The sequence below is a fragment of the Gambusia affinis genome, linkage group LG22 (genome assembly GCF_019740435.1).
Source record: "Gambusia affinis linkage group LG22, SWU_Gaff_1.0, whole genome shotgun sequence".
NCBI classification, from domain to species: Eukaryota; Metazoa; Chordata; class Actinopteri; order Cyprinodontiformes; family Poeciliidae; genus Gambusia; species Gambusia affinis.
Genome location: NC_057889.1, coordinates 15658785 through 15682468, shown reverse-complemented (window position 1 = coordinate 15682468; position 23684 = coordinate 15658785). Strand labels below are relative to the sequence as shown.

Sequence of the window (23684 nt, the reverse complement as noted above, 5' to 3'; positions counted from 1 at the left end):
ACAATGAATTCTGTTGTCCTCAAGACACATCGTTTACTCTCGTTTGTCGATATTTGAAGGCTTGAACTTTCTGGCGGATGTGTTCAGAAGTTGCTTCAACGTTTCCGCATAAAATCCTATCGCACCGAGTGGTTTTTAAGCTCACGCATGTTCCAGTTCGAGGCAGCCATTTTAAAGAGAACAAAAGGTGCCAAAAACTCCTTCACTGAAGCGTTCAACCACCTGTTTTCCTTCTGTTTTACTTGCAGTTGAACTATAGCATAAATGTAATACGTGAAAAGAATGTTTAGCCTACCAATTATTTATGATGGTGTTATTTCTTTTAATATTAAAAACTTGGCAACTGAACAGGGTTGTGAATACTATTTAGAGATAGTGTCTCTTTGAGCATGGACTATTTCTGAGCAAGTGTTTGCCAAATTAAAAACAAAGAGTACACATAGTTTTTTTCCCCCCCATTTTTAATATCAGATATTTTATTACTCAGTCACGTTGACAATCAGTATTTCAAAAAGAAAAAAAAAATCATACCCAAAGTCTTCCATAAAAAAAACTACAAAAAGAAACAAAATATTCACAAAGACTATTTATTATAGATCAACTTTATACATAACAAGGAATACCACTGACTAACGTCCCACAGTAGAGATCAGTAGCATTTCTGTATGAGCAGAAAATAAACATCTTATTGCTTGAGTTCTACCAGAAATATAAAGTGCAACTAAAAAAAAAATATATATTTTTTTTTGAAGTGTAAAAAATGAGAAGTCATTATTGTAGCAGTTCATGGTTTGGTACGATTTCCCCTCCTAAGGCTTTATTCAGTTTTCATTCTCTTCTGCATGACACTAACAAACAAGTTCAAGTACAACGTAATCGAGTCAGTAAGGCAGTTAAAAAAAAAAAAAAAATAGAACATTTTAGTCACAATTATAGACAATTTAATTTTAGAAAACAGCCTGATGAAAGCTGACTGCGGTAGTTTAAGCACAGACTTCATACATTCAGCAGGTCAGGTAATGCTCTTCGAATTTGACTTTTCTCTACAGCAGCATTAGGTGCCTTTCCAGGCCCCACTTTTCTTCTTTAAACAGGCACATGTGGTGAAGCCTGCATGTCATGTCGACACCAATAAACAGTGAAGGAGGTAAAAATGTCAGGTTTTGAGCACGCTGCTGCGACAGAGAGCTGTGTGGTACCAAACAGAGCGAGTCCAACTTTACCCTGTAGAGACTATACCAGATCGAGGTCCGGTTCCAGCTCCTTTTCCACGTCTATCCACGAGCGTTTCTTTTCGCTGGGGAAGTCCTTTCCCAAAGAGCCACGCGTTTGCGGTCGGGAAGTGAACCCCTCCCCTTGAGAGTTTGGTGAACTGGATCTTTTGAGAGACGCGATGGTGAATTTAACCGGGGAGTCGTCGTCGGAGTCTTGACTTCTTCCTCTCTTTACACCAGCACCTCGTCCCTGTGCCGTTTTCTTTCCCGGAGGCCTTCCTCTGCCTCGTTTGACCTTCATCTCCTCCACAGTAATGTCTCCTTGCTTCAGTTCAGCTAGCCTGTGCATATAAGAGTCACTCATATTGGTCTGTGCCAACTTGGTTTCGGTAGCATCTGTAGTCAGATGGGACACCTGGCTCTTTGAAGGACGGCTTTTGTCGAGGTTGGAATCTTGCTCGGGGTTGGCAGGAGGAGGATGACGGATCTGACCTACCGGCTTCAAACATATGTGACCCGCCGAGGTTCTAACCAAGATTGGAACGGGCCTTCCTTGGTTTGCCTCACTGGCTTGTAGGTCGAGTGGAGGTAACGCGATCGCTTTGTTGAGGAAGGCCAGATCAGCGAGGGGGCTCGCTGAGCCTGAACTCTTTGGATCAGAATCTGATGGCTGGTCTGAATCAGAGGTGACTTTCTCTAAACTCTTGGAAGGGTCCGCCAGAGACTGCCCTGCGTTGGCTGAAGAGCCAGCCTCGTCTCCCTCCCCCTTCTTCTTGGAGTCCATGAACATCACGGTGTAGTAACCCTGTCCAACTGGGAAAAGATGCAATAAGATTTATGAAACTGACAGTACAAGTACATTTTAATAAATTAGATTACCATCTATAATTAAAATTAACTTTTTTAAAATTCTTACTTGCTGCTAGTAGAATCTCAAAATTCAGTCTCATCAGAAAATCTGAATAGTACACAAGTACTGTACAGAAGTACACCCATTCCGTTGCGTTTTTACTTAAGTAAGTCACAATAATCACGGGATCCACCTGTCCAATCCATGGCATGATGATCTGATTAATGATAGGCCAGTGGTGGTAACTGGTTGTATGGTGCTGGCAAATGAGAAGGAGGCTACTCACTTGTGTTAGCTTTGGAGAGGCTAATGACTAACAAGTCCATGATGGTCTCCCTCTGGGTTGCACTCTTACTCTGCTGGTCAGTAGCATGAATAGGCTAGCATTGCCATTTGATATGTTGGTCTTATCTAGCATCAAATGGTTATTCTGTTTTTTTAAGCTAAGTGGAAGCTAATTGTCAACGGCACATGAGCTTTTCGACAACATGCTAAAGCCACAACGCCATTCAGTGGCCTGGCATGACAACTACAACGGATTCAAGGCGTCTTTCGGTTCCATCTAAACGTAGAACGTTTCCCCAATCATCACCTTCCAGACAGACGTCTGATGTAAATGTACCCTGAGGCTACGGTTCAAACAGGCTAACCAAATCAGATCAACAGCAGTCAGCTTTTGCTTGAATTGCTGCATCAGCTCTGAGGTGATTATTTAAAGCCCTGCTGTGGTGTTAACTAAACCCAGATTGCTTTCATAGCAACCTTCAACTGAATTTTGTCATTTTATTAGCAGCAAAAGCAACAGTCATCAAAATAAACAAACAGGCCATATTTCTTTGTGTTTGTATGTGAAGAGTTTCACTTTGTTGAAAAACTGAAATAAAATGACTTTATTAAAATTCTAATTAAAAGAGAGGCAGACATATTATTAGAGTATTAAAATGTTGCCATTAGCTTACGTGGTTTCAGGGAGGAGGGGAGTATGAGTCTGCCGGTTTTGGAGCGAATCAGAGGAAGAGCAAGCGGCCTTGAAGGGACGACTATGGTTGTTCTTTTAGCTCCTGAGGTTCCTGGCTTGGCGGCCGCTCCCTCAACGGCCATTTTGTCCTGGAGCTGTGAGTCGTTTGCTACAGAAGTGGGTACGGTGTTCTGATCTGGATTTTCAGACGCTTTCTGGTTGTCCTCCGACTTCGAATCCGGTTGATCCGAAGCTCCGGGTTCTTTCTGCTGAGCCTCCGTCTTCAGCGCCGCTTTGACGAACTGTCGTGGCACGATGATGGACACTTTAGTCGGAACGTCTTGCTTGAATTTGTTATTGACGGACTGCGCCGGAGCCTTCTCCGGCTTTTTAGAAGGACGGAACAGAGACATCAGCTTTTGTAAATTTTTTTTTGCCGCCTCAGACAGGTGGGCTTGACCCGGGGGGCTCGGGTCTGGTTTCGGCTGTGACGAGGGCTGGGGGTCAGCAGAAGAAGGGGCGGTGGCTTGAAGGAGAGCAGCCTTGCTCTGCAGAAGTTGTGAAAATAAAGGCTTCCATTTCATGTTCTTCTCGCGCTGCTTCTGCCGCTCAAAGATCTCCTTTAGCTTGCTCTCTATCAGGCTCTCAGGCTTCCCTGAACACCAGAAAGTTAGTTACTGACAAATACCTACACATGTACTCAAACCATCAAACACAATGTATTTACCGGCCAGCACAGACAGCTTTTTCAAATAGACAGACTGAGCTTGAAGCAGCCTCGCTTTCTCCGCTTGAAAATATCTGGATGTCTTGCCCAGATTTTCAATTTCTTTTGCAGCCTAGAAACAGCAAAACGAAAATGAAGGATTAAGATATAGACATTCAGATATCGACGATCTTTCCAAGAGAAGATGTAAGAAGTAATTTAATATATATTCCATAGGGTGGGCTTTAAATGGGGGATATTATGTATTTTCCAGGCATACAGTGTCATTTTACAACAATAATTTTGTTGCCTTCAGTTGTTATAAAAATTATGTATATATCAAATATGGCTTAAAAGAAATTTGACTTTTTGTCAGCTTGAAATTGTCTTTAAAGTGAAAAACATTATGTAAAATTGTCTTTTTTCAGCTTTATGATACATTATTCCCTCATCAAAAACATACCCGATTTTTTCATGTATGTTTGAGAAATCCTTGAATCTCCCATAGCAACCATTCAGAGGTGTCCAGCCGAGTTTCCCTCCCCACAGTTTCCCCATTTCGGCTCCTCCAGACTAGCGGCAGCAGCAATTAGCAAACATCTGGTAGAACTGAGAGTCTGCTGAACTCATCATACGAACCACTTCTCAGTCTTACGCTTGTAAGAATGATTGTTACTGGCCCAAAGAGTAGCATAGTTGTAATGACGTGTTGAAAGCGACGTGTGGGAAAGAGCAGGTGCTTCTTAAAGACACAGAAGACAAATTTCAAGGCATTTTTGGGACTGAAGTCCTAAGGCACTCCCAAATGGCTGCCACTGGAGATTCAAGGGTTCCTAAACCTGCATGAATGAATCAAACCTCCAACTACTGGCCACTGAAGGCATCATTTTAGGACAAACGCCTCCAAAACTCAGGTTTCCACCTGGACTGGTGGATGACTACTCACCAGATTAAGAACCTGATGCCTGGAAGATCTGGAGTCCAGTTGGAGGAGACTCTGCAGTCTGTCGAACAGAACTCGCTGTTCACAGCGCCTCAGCTTCTCCAGCGCCGAGTGGTTCTTGCGCGTCCTCGGCCTTTTGTTTTCAGAATCGATGTTATACTTTGAAATCTGACACAAAGGAGATAATAAATGCACGTAAGACAATGGATATGCTTTACTTTCAGAGGAGATGTAAATGTTCTCAGAATATTTGCTATCTGATAAGATAGATAAGGGTTAGTTAGCAGTATATAGCCTTTACCAGATCGTTGAGATCTTTTACTTCTCCACATTCATCTGCAGAATCCCTGAAGACAAACACAGATCAGCCCGATTAGACTTTTATCAGTATTTGAAACTTCAACGAGAAAACGTCCAAACTTATTACATTGCTTGTTGTGATATCGCAAAAGCATCTCCCCTCATTTTAGAAATGACTTCTCCTTGTTTCCCTTCGACAGTTTCAATGTCCACCATCTCCTCCTGAAGAAACAGATTTCACAGCCGTTACGTCAACGATTCCAAATATTAAACATTTACCGCGAGAAACAAAAGGGGCTTACGTCTTCTTGGCATTCATCAGAGTCCGAGAAGTCGGAGCTCAATTCTTCTGAGGACAAGCCGTGGAGCGATCCCTGCTGATCCTCCAGGTCGTCCTCCTCATCGTTCCCACTCGACGACATCTTCCTCTCAGAGGAGGAGTCGGGCTCTGGCACGTTGCTGCTCAGTATGGTCCTGACTTTGCTGAAGGTGTCAAAACCGACCCACTCCTTCGCCAAGTGGCTCAGGTTAGAAACTTTGTTCTCTGCTGGAGCGCTCCTGGCGACATCGGGGGGCTTAGCTTGCCCTCCGGTCTCATCAGCTCCGGGTTTGAGGAGCTGGATGAGGGTGAAGCCCCCCGGCAGGGCCACGCCCGTGGGTCTCTGGCCTCCGCCGGCGTGGGTGGACGGAGGGCAGATTCTGAAGGAGTACGTCCCGCTCTTAGCCAGGAAGCTGGGGCTTTTCAGCGAGGGGGAGACGGTGAGGGAGACGGGCGAAGACGTGGAGCTGCTGTGGATGTTCTGCTGGATTGGGCCAAAAGACTGGACAGGCTGGGACATCTGAGAACCCTGCGCCGTGGAGCCATTACTCAAAGAGTGCGGTTTGTGTATATCAGCTGAGGAAGCAACGAATATGGAGCAGCAGTTAGGAAAATAACCACCAGGTAATTTACAACACAGGTGTCAAACTCCAGACCCGCAATAGCTTTTTATGTCGCCCTCTAGACTCTGGATGGCAAATTATGTCAATCAGTCCCTACAGTTTTTTTGAGGATTTTTTGAGATATTCACGTAAAAAAAATCAACAGTTACCCACAGTTTTTTGAGCTTATGCATAATTGTAATTTTATTTTACTGCAAATATTCTGCAAAAAGTTTCAAAAATATTGTGTGTAAGTGACTGCTAACTCCCACCTGTAGGTGGCAGCACTTTTTACATTTGACACCACTGCCTTAGCCTTACTTTATTTCAAGTTAGTCCATGATAGATATGGAGAGCATAAAATGTCACATTAAATGTCATTAAAATTCTGCAAAATTGCAAATATTTCTTAATCAGAACAAAAACCATAATTCTGATAAGAAAAACATTTGAAAAGATGTTCAATACTTTTATTTAACAAGTACTCATCGAATGCAGAGACAGCCATTTATTAATCTTTTAAACAGTTTGTTAATGAGCTCCATCGCTACATTGTGCGGCCAGAATGTAGCGATGGGAACGTTCATAATGTTGACATGTGGTCCAATAGGAAAATGAGTTGGACACCCCCGACTCACAAGACGCAAGAAAAAAACCCAAAGGTAATTGAAACATGACGGTGCTGCCCGACAGAAGCCTGATGCTTTCTGACCTGCTGACTTCCTGCATGCTCATCACAATAAAGTGCTAGAATGGGGACCAATCTCACCTTTGGGCTGCTGTGTTGTCTTCTGATCCACAACCGGAGGAACAAATATCTTTCTGGCTTTTACATGAAGGGGTTCTGGTGTGGAGCTGAAGTTCTCCGATTGTTTCACCTGAGAGGTTTTATCGGACCACAGTCGGCCCGTGACATGGGCTGCAAGACGATTGGCTGGATGCAGAGACCCTATGTTGCCGAGCGACAGCATGGCCCGATTGTAGTATTTATCATTTACCTGAAAACAAACAACAACAGATAAACATATTTAAATAATCTATCCATCAGCGATAGGTGCTGTAACCCATGGCATCAAGTATATTAAGCTGTTAACACAACTACACACTACTACCTCCAACATACAGTTAATCCTATTTATTTGTCCAGTTTAAACCATCCCATTACATCCACCAGTAAGTCACTGGCAGACTAACCATTACTCATATTTGGACCAGTCAGGATTACCAGAAAATTATTTCTTTTAAAATTGCCAGATTAATACGAGAGATTTTGTTTTGTACAATTTCTTGTAAGATAAGACTTTCATTACAGCTAAAGGTTAAGTTGAAGAACATAGATGGGTGTGTTTTAAAGCATCATGACAAAATTCTGATAAATCATTTAAATCTAAAGAAACGTGCGCACGTTTTTAAATATAAATTTACATGAATTTAGTTCTGAAAAATTCAGAAAAGAAACAATTATTCCTCACATCTTTATCCAGCTGTATTTTACAGTCTCTGTTACATTTTAGAGAAAGGGTTTGATAAGGTGAATGTTTAGATTATTATACGCTGAAAATTTCTAAATAAATTCATATATGTATAAAAATACATGTCACTCGTGAAAATAAACGTTTCACACATTAAAACTTTTTTTTCCTAAACAATAGGATATAAATGGGAAATGTCCATGTTTTATTATTACACGATAGTAATATAACATTACTAATATTGTGTCTTATTGTGACTCAACATTGACAGTTAGCTCAGACGTTTAGTCCTGCGTTTCTCGGTTTGACTAAACAAGATCACAGAGGTATTTTACATGCAAAGAGGCTGATGGGGAAGAGACACGCAATCAAAACACAGCGTTCCCTGTAAGCGTACCTGGATGAGTCCGGATGGTTTGTGGCCTGACTGTTTTCTCTGGGCCCTCAGCCTCCCAGCCCGGGTCTCCCCAAACTGATTCCCAGGGTCCTTTGCTTCCTCTTCCTCAGCATCTCCATCACACTTCTCTTCCTCTTCGCTTTCTTCCTCACAGTCGCTCACTTTTTCCGGTTTACTGATCTTCATCTGAAAGCGTTTGGATTTAAAAATAAATAAACCAACAATCTTTTTAGCCTTTAGCCAATAAAACATCCATAGAAATAACAGCGAAACGCTCGGCGTGCTTTTCCATTTGACACAAACCCACCCTGTAGGTGATGATGGTGCCGCTGGGTTTCCTCAAGGTGACTCTGGTCAAAGGGTTGACGCGGTAGGGCCCGATGTAGAAACGCCGGTGGAGCCGGTTCTGGTTCATGCGGTCGCACAAACCCTCCAGCACCATTTTGCTGTCGTTCTTCCACAGGCACATGGACTGGATCTGGATCTGCTGCTTCGCTTTCGCTGCAACGGGCCTTGTATCCGAATCTGCTGCATAGACAGAGAAATATGCATCGACTTGTACGTTTAATATCTCAAATAAAACAGTGGGTGGTGAAATACTAAGTCACAGAGCAGTCTTTAAGTATTCATTTAATTTCCTTGCCTGACTTTAGATGGGTAACGTCAGCGGCGTTCTCCTGATTCAGGACGGGTTTATCGACGTTCTGCGCTTGTTTGTCCCGTTGATCAAAAAGTGCAGTGCTCAGAGTGACGACCGGGGGCGGCAGGCTGTTGTACGCCCTGACGCGTGCGCACGTCAGCTTGCTCTCCAGATACTTATAAACGGGATCCTTGTCCTCTTCACGCATCTAAAATCATAATCACTTTAATTTTAATTTAATTTATGGCTACTAAATATATGAAGAATAATTGGTGAAACTCAATCGGATTCAAGAGAAGAGGGAAAAAAAAACCACATTATTTTACCGGAGGTGCCGGGCAAAATGTCCAGGTTTTGATTAGCTTCACGGGGGCCGGGGCCGGAGCCACTTTGGGGGTGTAAAGCGGCTCTAGATCCTCGTCGTAAATGTTGCGATTCCACAGTTTGGCAGCAGCGGAGCCAAAGCGATTCTGGGCCGGTTGTTCTGTACCCATCGGCGCTGGATGACGAGGGACAAAAGGAAAAAAATTATTAAATTAACTTTCACTAAATCGGAATTACGAGCAGGAAGAGAATCAAAAGTAGGTTGTAAATATCTGTAGGAGAGAGAAATTTGATGTTTTAAAATAAAAGCGTTAACTTTAGAAACTGTTTTGCTAAAGATTTTCTACAACTTGATCTAAAATACACCAAAAATTTTTTTTAGAAACTAAAATATTGAAAACTGATCGATCTGTGTGTAATTTCTTCTCAGTATAAATCCAGAAGTTCAGAGGTTTGTTAAAAGAACAAGAGTGAACAAAAATCCAGGCAGGCAGAATAACAAAGAAAAGGTACAGATGGAAGCATTTTCTAGAGTTAGAATGCCCTAGTCAAAGTACAGAGCTGAATGCTAATAAAAAAAACTGTGGCACAGCTTTGAAAGTCATGCTTAGACACTTTGTATCCCATCTGAATATTTTCCATAAAAGGAAAAATATTTTCGTCGCTCGAGATGTAGCGCTACCAGAGAAAAGGTCTCAGACAGTACGCCAAGTATTCACTGTTATTTCAGCTTTTAACTTTATGTTTTCTTTGTCTTTTTTACTCTTCACAGAAGCTACATCCGGTCTGGCATTCTGTTTATATTTGACACCAGAGCTACAATACGTCTGAAATGATAAAAACAATGCAACCTTCTTCCACTTCCCAATTTTGCACCAATTTGTGTTTGTGCATCCCACTAACATAGAAACATGTTAAAGTTCCTGGTTGTGATGCGACACGATGTAAAAACATTTAAGGAGTATCCTATTACTCTGACGGCCAGAACAACAATAAATAAAAAACCCTGCAGTAATCAGATCGGGTTTGATTTAACATCTGGAGGATCTTACGTTTGAGGCAGCTGCAGGTGAACATGCACTCAGGCTGTCTGCAGTGGTCAGGGTGTGTGTTCAGCTGCTTCACACTGTCACACACACATCCCAGTCTGCAGAAGTCCTGGCCACACTTTGGTCCTACAGAGTCGTCTTGGAACGGGAGCTCACTGGGCATTCTCTGATTTAAAGAGAGAGAAAGAGAGAGAGAGAGAGGGGCGGTAAAAAGAGACTCGTCTATCCCAGAGGTCGGGCCTGGCAGCCATCTTTCTGACCGGTCTTTGTTACCTCTTTGCTCATGATGACAGACAGAGCCGTGGAGAGTCTTTCTGGAGTCAGATGTGTTCTGCTCAGGCCCTGGTTAAACGCCGAGTCTTCCATCTGCAGCAGCCTGAGCTGGATCTTTGTGAAGCCTGCAGCTCTGTGGGTCGGACCCTGGCTCTGGCCGAATCCCGTCGCAGCTCTCTGATTGGCCGCCGACTGGCTGGACGGCAGCCAGAGGCAGAGAGAGACACAGCAAGTTACGACCTTTCACTTTCCACTTGTAGAGTAAGAACAAAATTTGACGTAAAATGAACATCTGAAGTGAATAAAAAAACAAAATAATAATTAAAACGCAATTGTCGGAAAAATATGAACCAAGATTGCTAAAGTAAGCTCCAACAAAACCCTGGAATCTGTTAAGTTAAGAAGTAAAAAGGTAGAAGCTTAAATGTGAAATTTGTCTTTTTGTTAGAGAGAAAAAGTGAAAGTAGCCATTAACCAGCTGATTGGCAGTGTGCAGCCAAGAGTTATGCTAGCCAAGACTTCCTCTGAGCCTTTCACCAGCAGCTCATGAAATGAACTTTGAAATGCAAACGTATGTTTGTTTGAAATTTTTAATTTTGAACCCACAAGTCTTTACAGCCTTGATATCATTAAAAAATTAATACTAAATGTACCAATTAATGACTTAAACGGAAAAAGAATCGAGATGTAAAAGACAGTTAGGATTCTTTTCAGTCTAAATTTAATGTCGATTTCTGATTTTGATTATTTCAGAAACTGACATAGTTAAATGATTTGAACTATGGTAGAAAAATGGTAGAGAGCTTTGTTGGCACAACATGTTGATTACTAAAGCAAACTGAAAGATAAACTGTCCTTTTCTTTAACCTGTATGGTTTTTTTTTCCTTTTATGGTGGGTATTAAACAAGCCTGAGTTCAGACATAAATTATCCCCTGTAGGACTTAGAAACAAGCAAGACAGTAGAGAAAACTCACCACAACCAATTGAGATCTCAACACACACTAAGCAGAAAAAAAATGTGACAAAATATTGAGCCTCTGGCAGAGACAAATGCCTCCTTCCTACCTTCGAGAGTAGTCGTCAGCGCAACCAGCCCCAGCAGCAGCAGCGTCTGGATCCGAGGCCCGGCCCGCGGCTTCAGAAGTGGTCGGAGACGTCTGAGCCGAGAACGGCAAGGCTTTACGAGAGAGAGGACACGGCCTCCTGGGCCCGCCTGAGACTCTGGAGGCGGCGTTCCGATGCCTGAGTGCACTGTCCAGGGTCTTGACGTAGCTGGAGCTCCTGGCGGGCAGCTGGTAGGCCACCGCGTCCTCTGGGTGGGCGGAGAACGCGGCAGCGCGCTCGCTGATTTGCTGAGCTTCATTCTCCAAGTACTCGTCCAACATGTTGCTGCAGAAAGCAGACATGTTCTTTTCTAATCCTTCAGGAAGGAAGAAGAAAAGAAACAACAACAACCACAAAACACTTTAATTTATTTAGGAAGAATAATGAATCAGACACAAATGCATTAAGCTGCTGGTTTCAGTTCAGTTAATGTTTTGGTAATTAGACTGACTATGCTAATCCCACTGCTTGATAAAAGAAACCCCCGAAGCTGCAAGAGAAACAAGCCTTACCTTTGCTGTTAGCAGCAGATGTTTCTTGGCTTCTTGTGAACTTGTTTCTCCATCCTTTTATTTTTGTCACATCCCTTGTTTTCCCTGTTCTGGAGATGAAGGGCAATTCCTCATCTGCAAAAGACAAAATGCCGAGTTACAACTCCGAGCAGTCTTTGGCCCTTCAGACACGATGAAAAAAATTTTAAAATTGGAAAAAAAAACAAAAAAAAAAAAAAAACACTATAAGTGGCTCCATTAATCTCCTTAAACCAGTGGCATCAGTTGCTAAAGACACCCTGGACATGTTTTAAAGCTGATTTTTATGGTAAAACTAATTAGGAGATTAAGTGTGCTGCTAATTGGTTGAGGGGGTGACAATAGGATGGAGGTTACTGAATCAGCAGGAAACAGTGAGGCATTAAGCTGGCTTTCTCCCCGTTTAACACAAAATTATGTAGGGGGGGAAAAAAAAAAGCCTGAGATCCGCTAACATAATTAGACAGCTTTAGCAATAGTTTGAATTACAGCTGTATTTAAAAAAAAAAAAGAATAAAAACTGGAGATGATTTTTGATTTGTTTTTTTGGGGGGGTTTTTTTCCCCTCTAAAAGGTTAAAAAATCTGACATTTGTGGTTAGAATTTTGTGGTTTAAACAATATGCGGGTTTAGCTCATCAAGACCAAATGCCACTCTCCATTTTTAACGAGTTTAAGTGTCAGACGGTTTGAATGGTTTGTGCTCCTGAGTGTTGAAGTGAGAGTGAACACTGTGGTCAGACCCAAAAGGTCACTTGGGACCTTCAGGTAGAAGATTGTAACAGGTTATCAGCCTGGGAAAAGAGTAAAAGAGAAAATCAGACGTTCTACTACATGGAAAACGGTAAATAACTGCCAAGATGATCCAGTTAGACTGTACAAGGAGGTTCACCATAGAGGTTCATGATGCTGAGAAAAAAAAAAAAAGTCTCAAAAGCTAAAATATCCCCAGCAGGTTCTTGCATCTGATGCGATAATGTTGAAACCTTTGCCAGAAGACCAGAAGCTTCTGGGGAGAAAAACAGAAAAATCTTTGGACAAACAAAGTCTAAACCAAAGACAGCGTCACACCAACTGTGAAGCATGGCGGTGGAAGTGTCATGGTTTGGGGATGCTTTGCTGCAGCTGGACCAGGTCAGCTCAGAACTCGCCGTGAACTCTCCCGTCCAGTTTTGAGCATTTGAAGCACAGACAAAATTTGACGCACGGGCGGACCGCCGAACATCAAAGTAACCCAAAACATGCCAGTAGATCTACAGAGGACTGGCTGAAGAGCTACAGCACTCAACTTTACCTGAATAAAATGAGGTGTTTAATGTGAGGAAGACTCTCCAAGAGGCTTTTCAGTGGAAGAAGTGCAAAGAGTCTGAACCACGCAGTTCCTTTAAGTCAAAGCTAAACACTCGCCTGTTTAGAGTCCCTTTGATTTCCACTAACTGGAACACTGGCCGACATATTTTATTTACATTTGCTTGATGGTGGCATTTTAGAAAATAAAATGTTTATTGCTCGTTTCAGAATTGGTTGCTGTATTATGTCTTTATGATGTCGAGCACTTTCGTGCCGTACAAATAAACTTGACTTAAACTGGTGATTATTTTTACAGCATTAACATACCGAGCTACAAATTAAAACCACCCAGGAATGCACTTCGTTAAACCATTTAAGGTTCGGAAGTAGCCGACATGCTGCTGCAGGTGTGTGTGTGTGTGGAGGTACTGCTCCTTTGAGACAGACCTTGCAAGCTTTAATTATTACAGATCTATGGATTATTACAAATTTCCTCCGAGATGGGTGTAGTTGTAGTTCAGTCTGAGAGCAAATGAAACAGTCCGTCTTATTCATGTCTTCATATCACAGCACGTAGCCCCGACCGGAGCCCCATTTTCTCCCCTCTCTCTCCAAAGGCGTGAAAACACAGAAGTCTGCGTCAGCAGAATGCATTTAAAGTTTATTACTCTTACACTTTTCTACAGGATTTGGAATGACTACCTAAGTTGTAGCTCTGCGACTGAAAAACAAATCTTTTTTTTTTCCCCCACCCCCAACTGGATCTCTCACCCCCCTCGCACACACACACCCAGAGCATCTGTGCAGCTAATTTGAAATCAATTCTAGGTACCTATTTCCAGAGAGCCACTAGAATCACAATGAAACAATCTTAATTCAATATCTGTCTTATTTCATAGTTTAAACTGAGTACTGGCCCCTTCTTTTAGGGCCGAGATGCGTGTCCACAGGCAGGAGTAAATCCCCTCCATGTCGGATGTAATCTACGTGCAACTGCCAGGCTGTGGAAACCAATTCGAAAAAGTACAAAACTGACAATCAGGGTGAAAATAAAAGCTACAAGGGGGGAAAAAAAAACCTTTACGTTATCTGTGTCTCCTGCAAGAACTAGAGAGGGAACAGCTTATGGAGATTTTGTCTGTAACATCTATGCAGTTTTTGGCGAGGCATAAATTTATTCGTCAAGTATTCTCAACATTTCATTTTCATTCTTTACGGTCTCTCTTTTTTTTTTGCCCGTGTTCTGCAGAGATTATTATTATTACAACTTCTGAACTGGACGCACAAAGCAGATTGCATCGAGTACCAATGGATAAAGGCGTCACTTCAGATCAAAAAAGGAAAAAAATAAAATAAAATAAATATACATACACACACACATATTTGTGCTTTCTTGACCATAATTCATTGATTTTGATTGTTGCGTGACACAGCACCGGATAATTGAACTTGATGGCGTTCTGGTAGCTTAGCTACATCGTTACCACTACAGAAAAAAGGTAAACAAACCTAGGACAAAACTAGTTCACATCATCTGCACTGCGACAGACTGGCGACCTGTACAGGGTCTACCCCGCCTCTCGCCCGGGATGCAGCTGGAGATTGGCACCAGCAACCCTCTCGACCCCGTTAGGGAGGAAGGGTGTTCAGATAATGGATGGATGGATGGACATCATCTGCAATCTTGTTATTTTCAATCCCTGCCAGATTAATTTTCACATGGACCACATCAGCTTCTAGTGGACAAAGTTTGTCATTGTGCCAAAAACAGTGTTGGTCTTTGAGAATCTGACATTTGCTTTGGCTGTAATTTACATGATATCCAAATATAGGCTGACATTTAAGGTCAGTTTCTTCTTTTAGGAGACACAAATTTAAAAGGGCAAACTGTTATTCACACACACATCAGATCATATCATGTGTGGACAAAAAAAATCTGCTACCTTCAATTAAATAATTATTATTCCTATTTGTGAATTGTTGTCAAATCTCCATTCATAAATCCATTCAGCCTTGAGCATGGCTATTCGTCGTAGTCAGTCTATGACCAAAACCTGCCAAAGCTGTCGGGTTTTGCTTTATGGATTAAATAAAGACAGATGAAGTTCTCCTTCTTATCTGAAAAACTCCAAGATTCAGGGTAAGGAAAGAAAATGTTCCACTTTAGGAGACAATTTAAGGAGTCCATTGCATATAGAGATAAAACTTAAAAATTTCAAACTGTAGTCAAGTTATAATTTTGTCCAATGTGTTGTAATGTTAGTGGATCTGGAGATAATGAAGGTTTTCTTTTACTTTAAGCAGCGACTGGCCTTGTAGACATTCTTACATTTCAAATGACTCTAATCAAATTTGGAGCTTCAGCTTAAATTAAAATAAACCACAGATTCCCCCATCTGTCTAACTTACCAGCAGGTGATAAAGCTGGTGTGCCGTTTTGCCGTTTCAGGCTTGAAGGAGGCGGTGGCAGACAAACACCCAGATACTTCAAGTCGACAGCCTTGGTTTGGTCTAAGGAACTCAACTTCAAGCCCACTGGATGCAGATTAAGAGATTCAATTGGCAAATAAATTAACAAGGCCTCACTTTAGCCTCAGCTACCTGCTTGTTTAGGCGTTTAGATGAACTCACCCTCCTGCAGCACCGGATGGATGACCTGTCTGTGTCTGAGAGCGCTCAGGTCACCCAAGAGGAGAGACTCCAACCGAGCCGTTTTCTCCCCCTGCGTCTCTGGATTCTCCTCCACAGAAACGCCACAGAAGTCTCCTGCATCAACATTAATAAAGTTATAGAACATACAGCTGAAACGTAAACAACATGCATTTTCACAAGCAATTCATACATTTCTTGCATTGGTAATTAAAAAAAAAAAAAAAAAGCTTGCTCAATTCCTTACCCGTCTCCATCGGCTCTGCTGTGATAGAGGCGGGTTCTGACAATGAGGCGTTTGATAACTTGTCTTTGACGTGAACCTCAAGAGCTTCCTGTCAGATAAAACAATTAAGCCTTCAGGGGAATAATCTTAACAACCCAACAGGCTGATCTCCCCTCATTGTGGCAGAGACTGCCATCTCCACTCTTTCGAAACATGCGCCTTATTAGCAGTTTTACCTTCGAGGTGAAAGACACAAACAGCAGGCCTTCTATGTCGTCCATTTCTGGCTGCATGGCGAGAGCCAATGACGGGCTGTGGGGCGGTTTGGGAGCCGCGGCCGCCCTTCTCCAAGCCCTTGCATAGTACATCGTCCAACGACTCCTGATCTTCTTCCTTCTCCTCTTGCGAAACCCAATGGATCGTACCGGGGTTCCCGTTGAGGAGCTGGACTTATTGGGTCTTGCTTTAGGCGGCCTCCTCAAACCTGAGTTTGCCTTCAGAAGAACAATGGCCGCGTCGTCCTTCTTCGGTTCAACAGCTGGCTGGTTCTGGAGGAGAACAATCTCACCCAGTGCATGTTTGCCCCGGATGCAGGGCACATAAGCATCCCCAACGCTGGCTGGGTGGGACATTATAGGCTTCAGCACCAGTCTAGTCTCTTGTGCATTTGCAGACGAAGAGGAGGGATCCTGACTCTTCGCGCTACACAAAGAAAAGACTGGTTAACACCAAGCAAATAAAACAGTACGTAAAATGATCTGAGCCGTGCGTACAAAGGGTTGGCTGCAGGTTGACGACACCAGCAGAGCATGATGGGAAACTACTGATGAACACTGACTACATCCACATACAATTACATGTTACGAAACTGTTTGAATGGGTTTGCAAAATTTCACTGCCGCTGGATATTTTTTGTTGTTGTTGTTATTTTTTCCATTAGTTGTACCCACTGCAAATTGTCCAGCGCTTTCAACATTAAACTCCCAATGAAAAGATCACCTTTAAGTCTAAAAGTGCCAACAGTTTAACATTTTTGGTATATATTTAAGTCTTTAACAGCGTGCAACACTCAGGGGTCCCTGATTTTGTCAGTACATTCCAGACTGTAGTTATAATGGATAAAAATCTGCTTTGGTTAACTAATCTTTCAATTACCTAAGCAGGTGGAGTAACTATCATACGACTTTCTACTTCACAGCTATTAGTTTCAGTATTAGACTGTTGTTAGTGAAAACTACTGCATGCTCTTCAGAGAAAGAATAAGCTGCCGTATTTTGAGGTACAACCTGCGCGATTACTGTAGTTACATCGGAATACATAGTAACACGGCCGTCCAACACGATTTCAATATATTGTAGCGATGCACTGATCAGGCCAGTACTTTTAACATTTAAAATCCAAAGACTACCACAAAGTTAAAAGCAAAAGATGTCCTGCAGGTTGTTTGATAGAAGCTGCGATTTTGAATCCAACCATAGCAAAATCAGACGTAAAATTAAATTTAGGAATCAAATTGCATTATTGGATTTGTACTACACTCACAAAATAAGTTTACAAAATTAAACAAGTAAAAGTGGGTGAAAATCTCTTCAGTCAAACTTGGTTTTGCAAGAAGAGTGGAAAACGTTATCATAACCACTTCTTTTTTCCCCCATTCAGTGGATCGCATCTGTCCAAAACTGTCACTGTTTTTTCTTAAACATGTGATTAAACTTAGGGTTAGGGCTAGGCTAAGCCCAACTCCTTCTTCTCTTTATTAATGGATTGTGAACAACTTCGTAGGTGTATTGTGTCACTTTAAAGTGTAGTTATGTTTCTGTGTCCTCAGAATAAACTATAAGCAAAACAGATAATGAATATATACACAAGTCATGCCAAATTAAAATTAAAAACAAAAACAAAAAACTATATGTAATCGACTCCTTTTCTTTGAGTTGAATTATAATTGTCACTTCTCTTTTACTTACACAAGCATGTGGGCTGTTTTTTCTTCTAAACATTTTCAGTAGTCTAAAATGTTTAATTTCATAACTAAGAGAAATATCAGTGTTGACCAGGAGAAGCCTTGCCGACTCACCTCAGATCCATCACCTCCTCCTCCTGCTGCTCAGCGGGTTCAGCAGGTTTCAAAAGCTTCGTTCGGGTCTCTGGACTCACAGCAGGTGGTTGGATTCTGTTAAGGCGGGAGTTGTTCCCGTCCTCCCTGAAGCCCTTGGCAAAAGGGTTATGATTGATCTTCAGCTGCGTGATCCGAAAGTTCTGGTACGTCGTCACCGCCATGAATTCCGTTTGCGGGAACGTAAAGGTGATGCTCTCGGGTCCCATGACGACGGGTTTGTCGGCTGTAGGCGCCTCCCCATCCAGAACCGGAATGATGTGAAGCCTAGGAATGTAGCGATGCATGGAGTGCAGGATCATGTGACCCTCTTGATCTTGGGACCAATTCGTCAGCTTGAGTTTATAGAAAGACACCAAGCAGCTCATCCAGTCTGAGCCCAGGCAGGGCGAGTAGTGGTGGGGAAAGGCTCGGATCAGGCCCTGAGACTGGTGCTCCGTCGGCTCGTTGGCCTCCCATCTGGACGTGTTCCACCGATACCTGAATGGGCTCGACGGAACGATGGACAGGACGAGGCTGTACATCCGATCAGGGTCCAGACCGGCCAGGCGGTAGCGGCAGTAGGGGAACATGCGGCGACCCTGCTTAGTGAGAATCATCTCGGTTCCACACTCGCAGAACTGCTTCCAGATGCTGTTGTTCTCCAACGTGACAGAAACGCCCTTAAAGGTGAGCACAGCGGGGAAATCATCTACTGGGTTTTGACAGCCGAACGCGGAAGGCGGCAACGTGGGAACCCAAGGTGGAGGATCGGAAATGGAAAGCAGACTTGCTCCTGGGCTTTTTAGAGAGTCTGGTGCAGACGCGATCTGCGAGGTAGCAGGGCTTTGGTCGAAAGTCTGTTCAAGTACTGGAGGGGGTGTAACAGCAGGCTTAGCTGGACTTGCATCAGCAGGTGAAGAACGAGCCGACGTACATTCATCGCTTGCCACGGAGATGGCTTTGCCCTCTGTTGTGGCGTCAGTGGCGAAACTGGGCTTTGCAGTGGTAAAACAGGAGGGAGGTGACGTAGGGATGGAAGCAGGAGGGTTTGTGAGCGGAACATCGGGCAAGTTGCCCTCTTCTTCCTCCAGTTCATGGTTGACCTCCATGGCTGCGAGTTCAGAGTCTGAGGCAGAAATCACCAACGGCTTTGACCATCACACTGCATCTGGCTCTCCTGAAAAACAAAACATCACAAAAAAAAAAACAAGGATAATCATGTCACAGGAATAATTGCGGCTTTATTCAGAGGTTCTCCATACGTGACAGGAAACACACCCCTTGATAGTTTTCATAATTTGTCAGCTGACAACAACAAATTTCAATGAGTTTTACTGGGATTTTAGTTTGAAGACCAGGAGTGTGGCGTACATTTGTCTTCGGTTCTTGATTATATGGGATTATGTGAAAACAGAGACGGGGACAGACGCGACAGTCAGGTGAAGAATCTGTCTGTCACCTCAGTCAGAAGACGGCAATGAGGAGAGTGTCGCAAAAACCCTAAATATGGCCGACACCTGTAAACGAAGCAGCAACTGGCTGCAGTTTAAATATTGGGAATAGCAAAGTAGAAGCCAAAGTATGGTGACTGAGTTTGTTTCCGTTCAACACATTTGTTCATTTGTTTCTGTGTTAAACAGAAATTTAAATTCTGAATAAAATATTACAATGCTTGTTTTCACAACAACACAAACTTCTAATAAAAAAATCTAAATGCAGATGGATTTATTGACAAACTAAACATTCATATTTGCCAAGTTAAACTGAAATATGATGCAACAGATAATAAATTAGGGGCCGAACGAGGAGCCACGAGAGCCGGTTCTCTGAAAAGAGTTAAATTTCCCATCACTGACTGATAACAATAAAAAGCACAATAATTGTCTTTATATAGTGCCATATGCAAATGAGTCCAAAATGGAACTTTTTGATTTACATGAAAAACGCATCACCCTGAATACACCATCTTCACTGTCAAACATAGTGACAGTGGCATCATGCTCTGGGGTTGCTTTCATCAGCAGGAAATAAGAGTTTTCATTTTTCAACATTGTTATCAACCCTAAACATTCCTCCTGAGCAACAGTGGACTTGCTGGCATGGCCAACCCCAAGCCCAAAATAACATTAAAAACCTTTGCTTGGCTTGTACAAAGCCTTTAGAGAGAAACCGTTTTAAGATTGGCTGCTATAATTGCAGCAAAAGCTGGTTCGACAAAGCATTGACATGCATTGGACAGGTCTTCTCGTGGCAAAATGCGGGAAAGCTCAAGTGCAACAAATAAATTGCAAGACACTGAAACTACGACGAGAAACCCTAAGCAACCCTGCCATGATAAGCCACTGTTAACAAGATGGGTAGTTGGTGGATGACAAAGCAGGAAGTAGATAGGGTTGACATCCCAACAGCCAGGTAGTGACGACACCACATCCAAAAATGAAGCACAAAACTGGAGATGCTGTGCTCCCACAAGTAAAATATTCAAACTGCAGTCTGCAATTTTAAAAACTTAATCATGTCAGCAAAGCCACTAAAAGATTCTAGTCCACACCATCGGAAAATACAGAACGGCGACAAAAGGGGTTCCTCTGGGACCAGTCAGTGTTGACTAGCTCCATCTACCATTTCATTTGTGAAATCCGTATTTGTAAGATATCTAACATATAGTAAATGAACTTAACATAGCTATAATGCTACGCTTAGTCTATTTGGCCACAAGTTTCACTCGATGGCTACATTTCCACTTACAATATTTAAATTAAAATCCACCAACCAGATGTGAAATAAGTACTTTAAGTGTACAATGACAACTTCCTTTTTACATTCCGAAAATTTCAGACTTTAAAAGAGACAACAAAAAGTATTTCATTTGGTCGACCAATCGGCTGGTTGATGTCACCTTGCTAAGTCCTTAGCTGAAACGCGGGCCTGATTTTATTCCGTAAAGAAAAAAAAAGAAAAAAGAAAAAAAACGTCCTCCAAACGGTCTCTTTAATAAAATCACCTTCGTGAATGGCAGTCATCAAGCCAGAAAGGTGACCTGCTCTTGTTATCACACCAGCAGGCAAATGCTCCACAATAAAGGTGTTAATAAAGGCAAAGTCAGGATTAAACAGGTTACTACCATCTTGGTTAAGACATTTACTCACAAATGGTATTGGCGTTAGTATTTTTCCGTCCAACAAAAAAGAAGAAGTCCGGCTTTTAATATCAGTAGTTAAACAACAGCGCTTTCTTTCTCACACGCTGCAGCGGGGAGGAAGGCCGCCCGCTCCGCTGCTCACAGAGTTGGAAAAGTTGCACGTTTCGTCAAAACCTCACCTCCCAGCGCAGTCCCGATACCTCGTGTCAAACAGGCACCGTGCAACAATGACCTCTGCGGCGAAACCCCAACTGTTGCGTGTCGTCTTGGCCGCCAAGACGAGCCTCGGTAAATTCCTCGAACATAAACACAAACTGGCAAATGGAGGCCGAAAGCCACGCCGCTGTGCTCGCATCGACCGACCCGTGCACGCCGCTGCGAGCCAAACGCGCATGCACGGCGTGTATCACCCCCTCCAATGGCGCGTGATTCCCGACCCGCCAGAGCGAGGAAAGCGGGAGTCCAGCAACATCCACGAGCTCATTATGGTTGATCTTACTATTTCCCCTTTTCTCTCACCTCGCGCTCCCCGGTCGGCGACCCGGTACGTACAACTCTGTGCAAGTTGCGTTGATTGCTTCCCGGGTTTTACTGTAAAAAGGCGTGACACTTCGCCTCTCTTCCTGTGGGTTTCCTTTACTTCTTCAACCTTTTCGATCTCATCTCCATTCTCACCCTCTGTGAGTCACATACACACACACACACAGTCCTCACTGCCCCACTCACTCACACACATATCCGTGCTCCGGGGCTATGACGTCGCACTTTCAGCAAAGCGGTAGAGCTCCAGTAGCCAATGGGCAATCTTCTCCCGTTGGACAACTCCGCTGGTCCCTTCGTTCTGGCGTGGTGTAAATACCTCTAAAAACAAGATAAACGTATTTTATAAAGTGAGTCTAAGCAAAGGGGTAAACATTCGCAATCTATCTTAAATAATTAACGGCCACAAAGAGTCAGCGTTTGACACCACAATTAAATTTGAAGTATTAACCCTAAACAAGATTCAGTCAAAGCTGTTTGGCCTAATTTATTAAGATGGCGGCGCGCGGATGCAGCACAAATAAATAACGATAAAAAAAAACCCCATTAACCTCATTTATTTATTGGGAAAATATCAAATTCTCTTTCTGTTCGGTTGATTTTAAAGAAGAATAAAATATACTATAAAATCTAACCCAATCAAAACTCTTAAAAGAAACCCGACAGTCGCCTAGAGTAACACCGAATTATCTTTGCATACGTAATTTGGACATATTTTATGCTAACACAGGTCACAGAAAATAATCCCACTATTAAAAGCTGTTCTTTGCGTCGTAGGCGTCAAATTATGCATTTTTATTGGAATACAATATTCATAAATAAAATAAAACACAAAAAATAAGCCTACTTCTAGTAGTACTGACATGAAGATTTCCTCAAGTCAGCTATAGTTTAGCAGAGTGTAGAGTTTATGAGCTCAACCAGCTTTAGTTTTCCACGTGGAAGTTTATCTTCCTGCTGTACATGGTAAATTATAGAAGGGTTTTGGGCTTTGACCAATGACCTTCTTAAGACAAGTTCTGTCTATGTGCTGTCTTATCACACAGGAAGTCACATAAATATTCTCCAAAAGTTGAAGGTGTTCTATTAAGACAATGTTTAGAAAAGGAAAAGGCTACCTCTAAAAGTAACCATCAAACACCACAGAAAATAATTTAGAATTCATCCAATCTTTTAGTAGAGTTGTATTAAAATTAAGTGTAAATAAATTAATTTTTTTTAATTAATATCAGATGCTTTGCAACTGCTGCCTTGTTTAATGAAACTAAATACAATATTGTTGATTGTTTGTGTTTTTCTAAAACTTCACCAGGCATCAGTCATGTATTTTACTTGTAACCCCCAATGACATGTTTCAGCTATCAGGTAGGTACAGACACCGACCCAGCCAGTGTGTGCTTGGGCCTCATTTTGTTTTCGCTCAGGCTATTGTACTAAAGGGGCTTTTGATCACAATGGAGCTTTTGTAAAGGACAACACATGTTGTCTAAATGCAACTCAAGCCAGCAAACAAGTTGGGTGCCTTATGTAAAATATAGCTTGGTCTTATTTGATGGTTTTACTCATATAGTGCGTTTTGTATCAAAATGTTTTCCTAAAGTTGTTTTGGTTCAACCCTGTTAACATGAGGTTACCACACAACACACAGGGGTTAGAAATAACTTTATCTCTTAATCTAAAATAATTCAACTCTGGTTACTTCGTGCAGACTTTTTCCAGGTACAAAATGGAGCCATCTAATGGAAGTGTTTCAGAATGAATGTGCTAATTTGTAGAACCACAGGCATGGCGCTTATTACCTGTAACAATCAATGACTTAAAGGTCATTTTTAAAAAATATATATTACTTATAGTTTACTCCACTAAATATTACCTATAAGATGACTTTGTTCTATTTTGGTTTAATCTGGGATGCTACTCATATCCCAGATTCAGTCCATGTTCAAACTTATATGTGCCCCATACATAAATGTAGGCTGGATGTTAATGCAGTAAATAGAAAAAGCCTATATATAAATGTTTTTTTCAAGGTTTATTTTCTCTGAGTTTTTCTTCCC

At 42.3% G+C, this 23684-nt stretch overlaps 1 protein-coding gene across 4 annotated transcripts; it reads right to left on the bottom strand.

The window, feature by feature from the left end:
* Positions 1-571: 571 nt before the first annotated feature.
* magl (MAX dimerization protein MGA-like) lies at positions 572-22043 on the bottom strand. 4 transcript variants are annotated; one of them, XM_044106016.1, is made up of 22 exons: positions 21818-22043; positions 17925-19122; positions 16084-16549; positions 15869-15956; positions 15604-15738; positions 15382-15507; positions 11666-11779; positions 11115-11469; positions 10048-10243; positions 9778-9940; positions 8728-8900; positions 8405-8609; positions 8069-8289; positions 7762-7947; positions 6662-6890; positions 5274-5866; positions 5099-5193; positions 4973-5018; positions 4675-4839; positions 3750-3861; positions 3024-3677; positions 572-2027 (listed from the first exon to the last, which is right to left on the bottom strand). In XM_044106016.1, exons 2-22 carry the CDS (start codon positions 19052-19054, stop codon positions 1234-1236), a joined length of 6246 nt encoding a protein of 2081 aa, XP_043961951.1. In that variant the 5' UTR covers positions 19055-19122; positions 21818-22043; the 3' UTR covers positions 572-1233. The 4 variants fall into 4 exon arrangements, with proteins under 4 accessions (XP_043961951.1, XP_043961948.1, XP_043961952.1 ...); XM_044106013.1 differs by having other exon boundaries at positions 21607-21829; XM_044106017.1 differs by lacking the exon at positions 21818-22043 and adding an exon at positions 21607-21810 and having other exon boundaries at positions 8069-8286.
* Positions 22044-23684: the final 1641 nt, after the last annotated feature.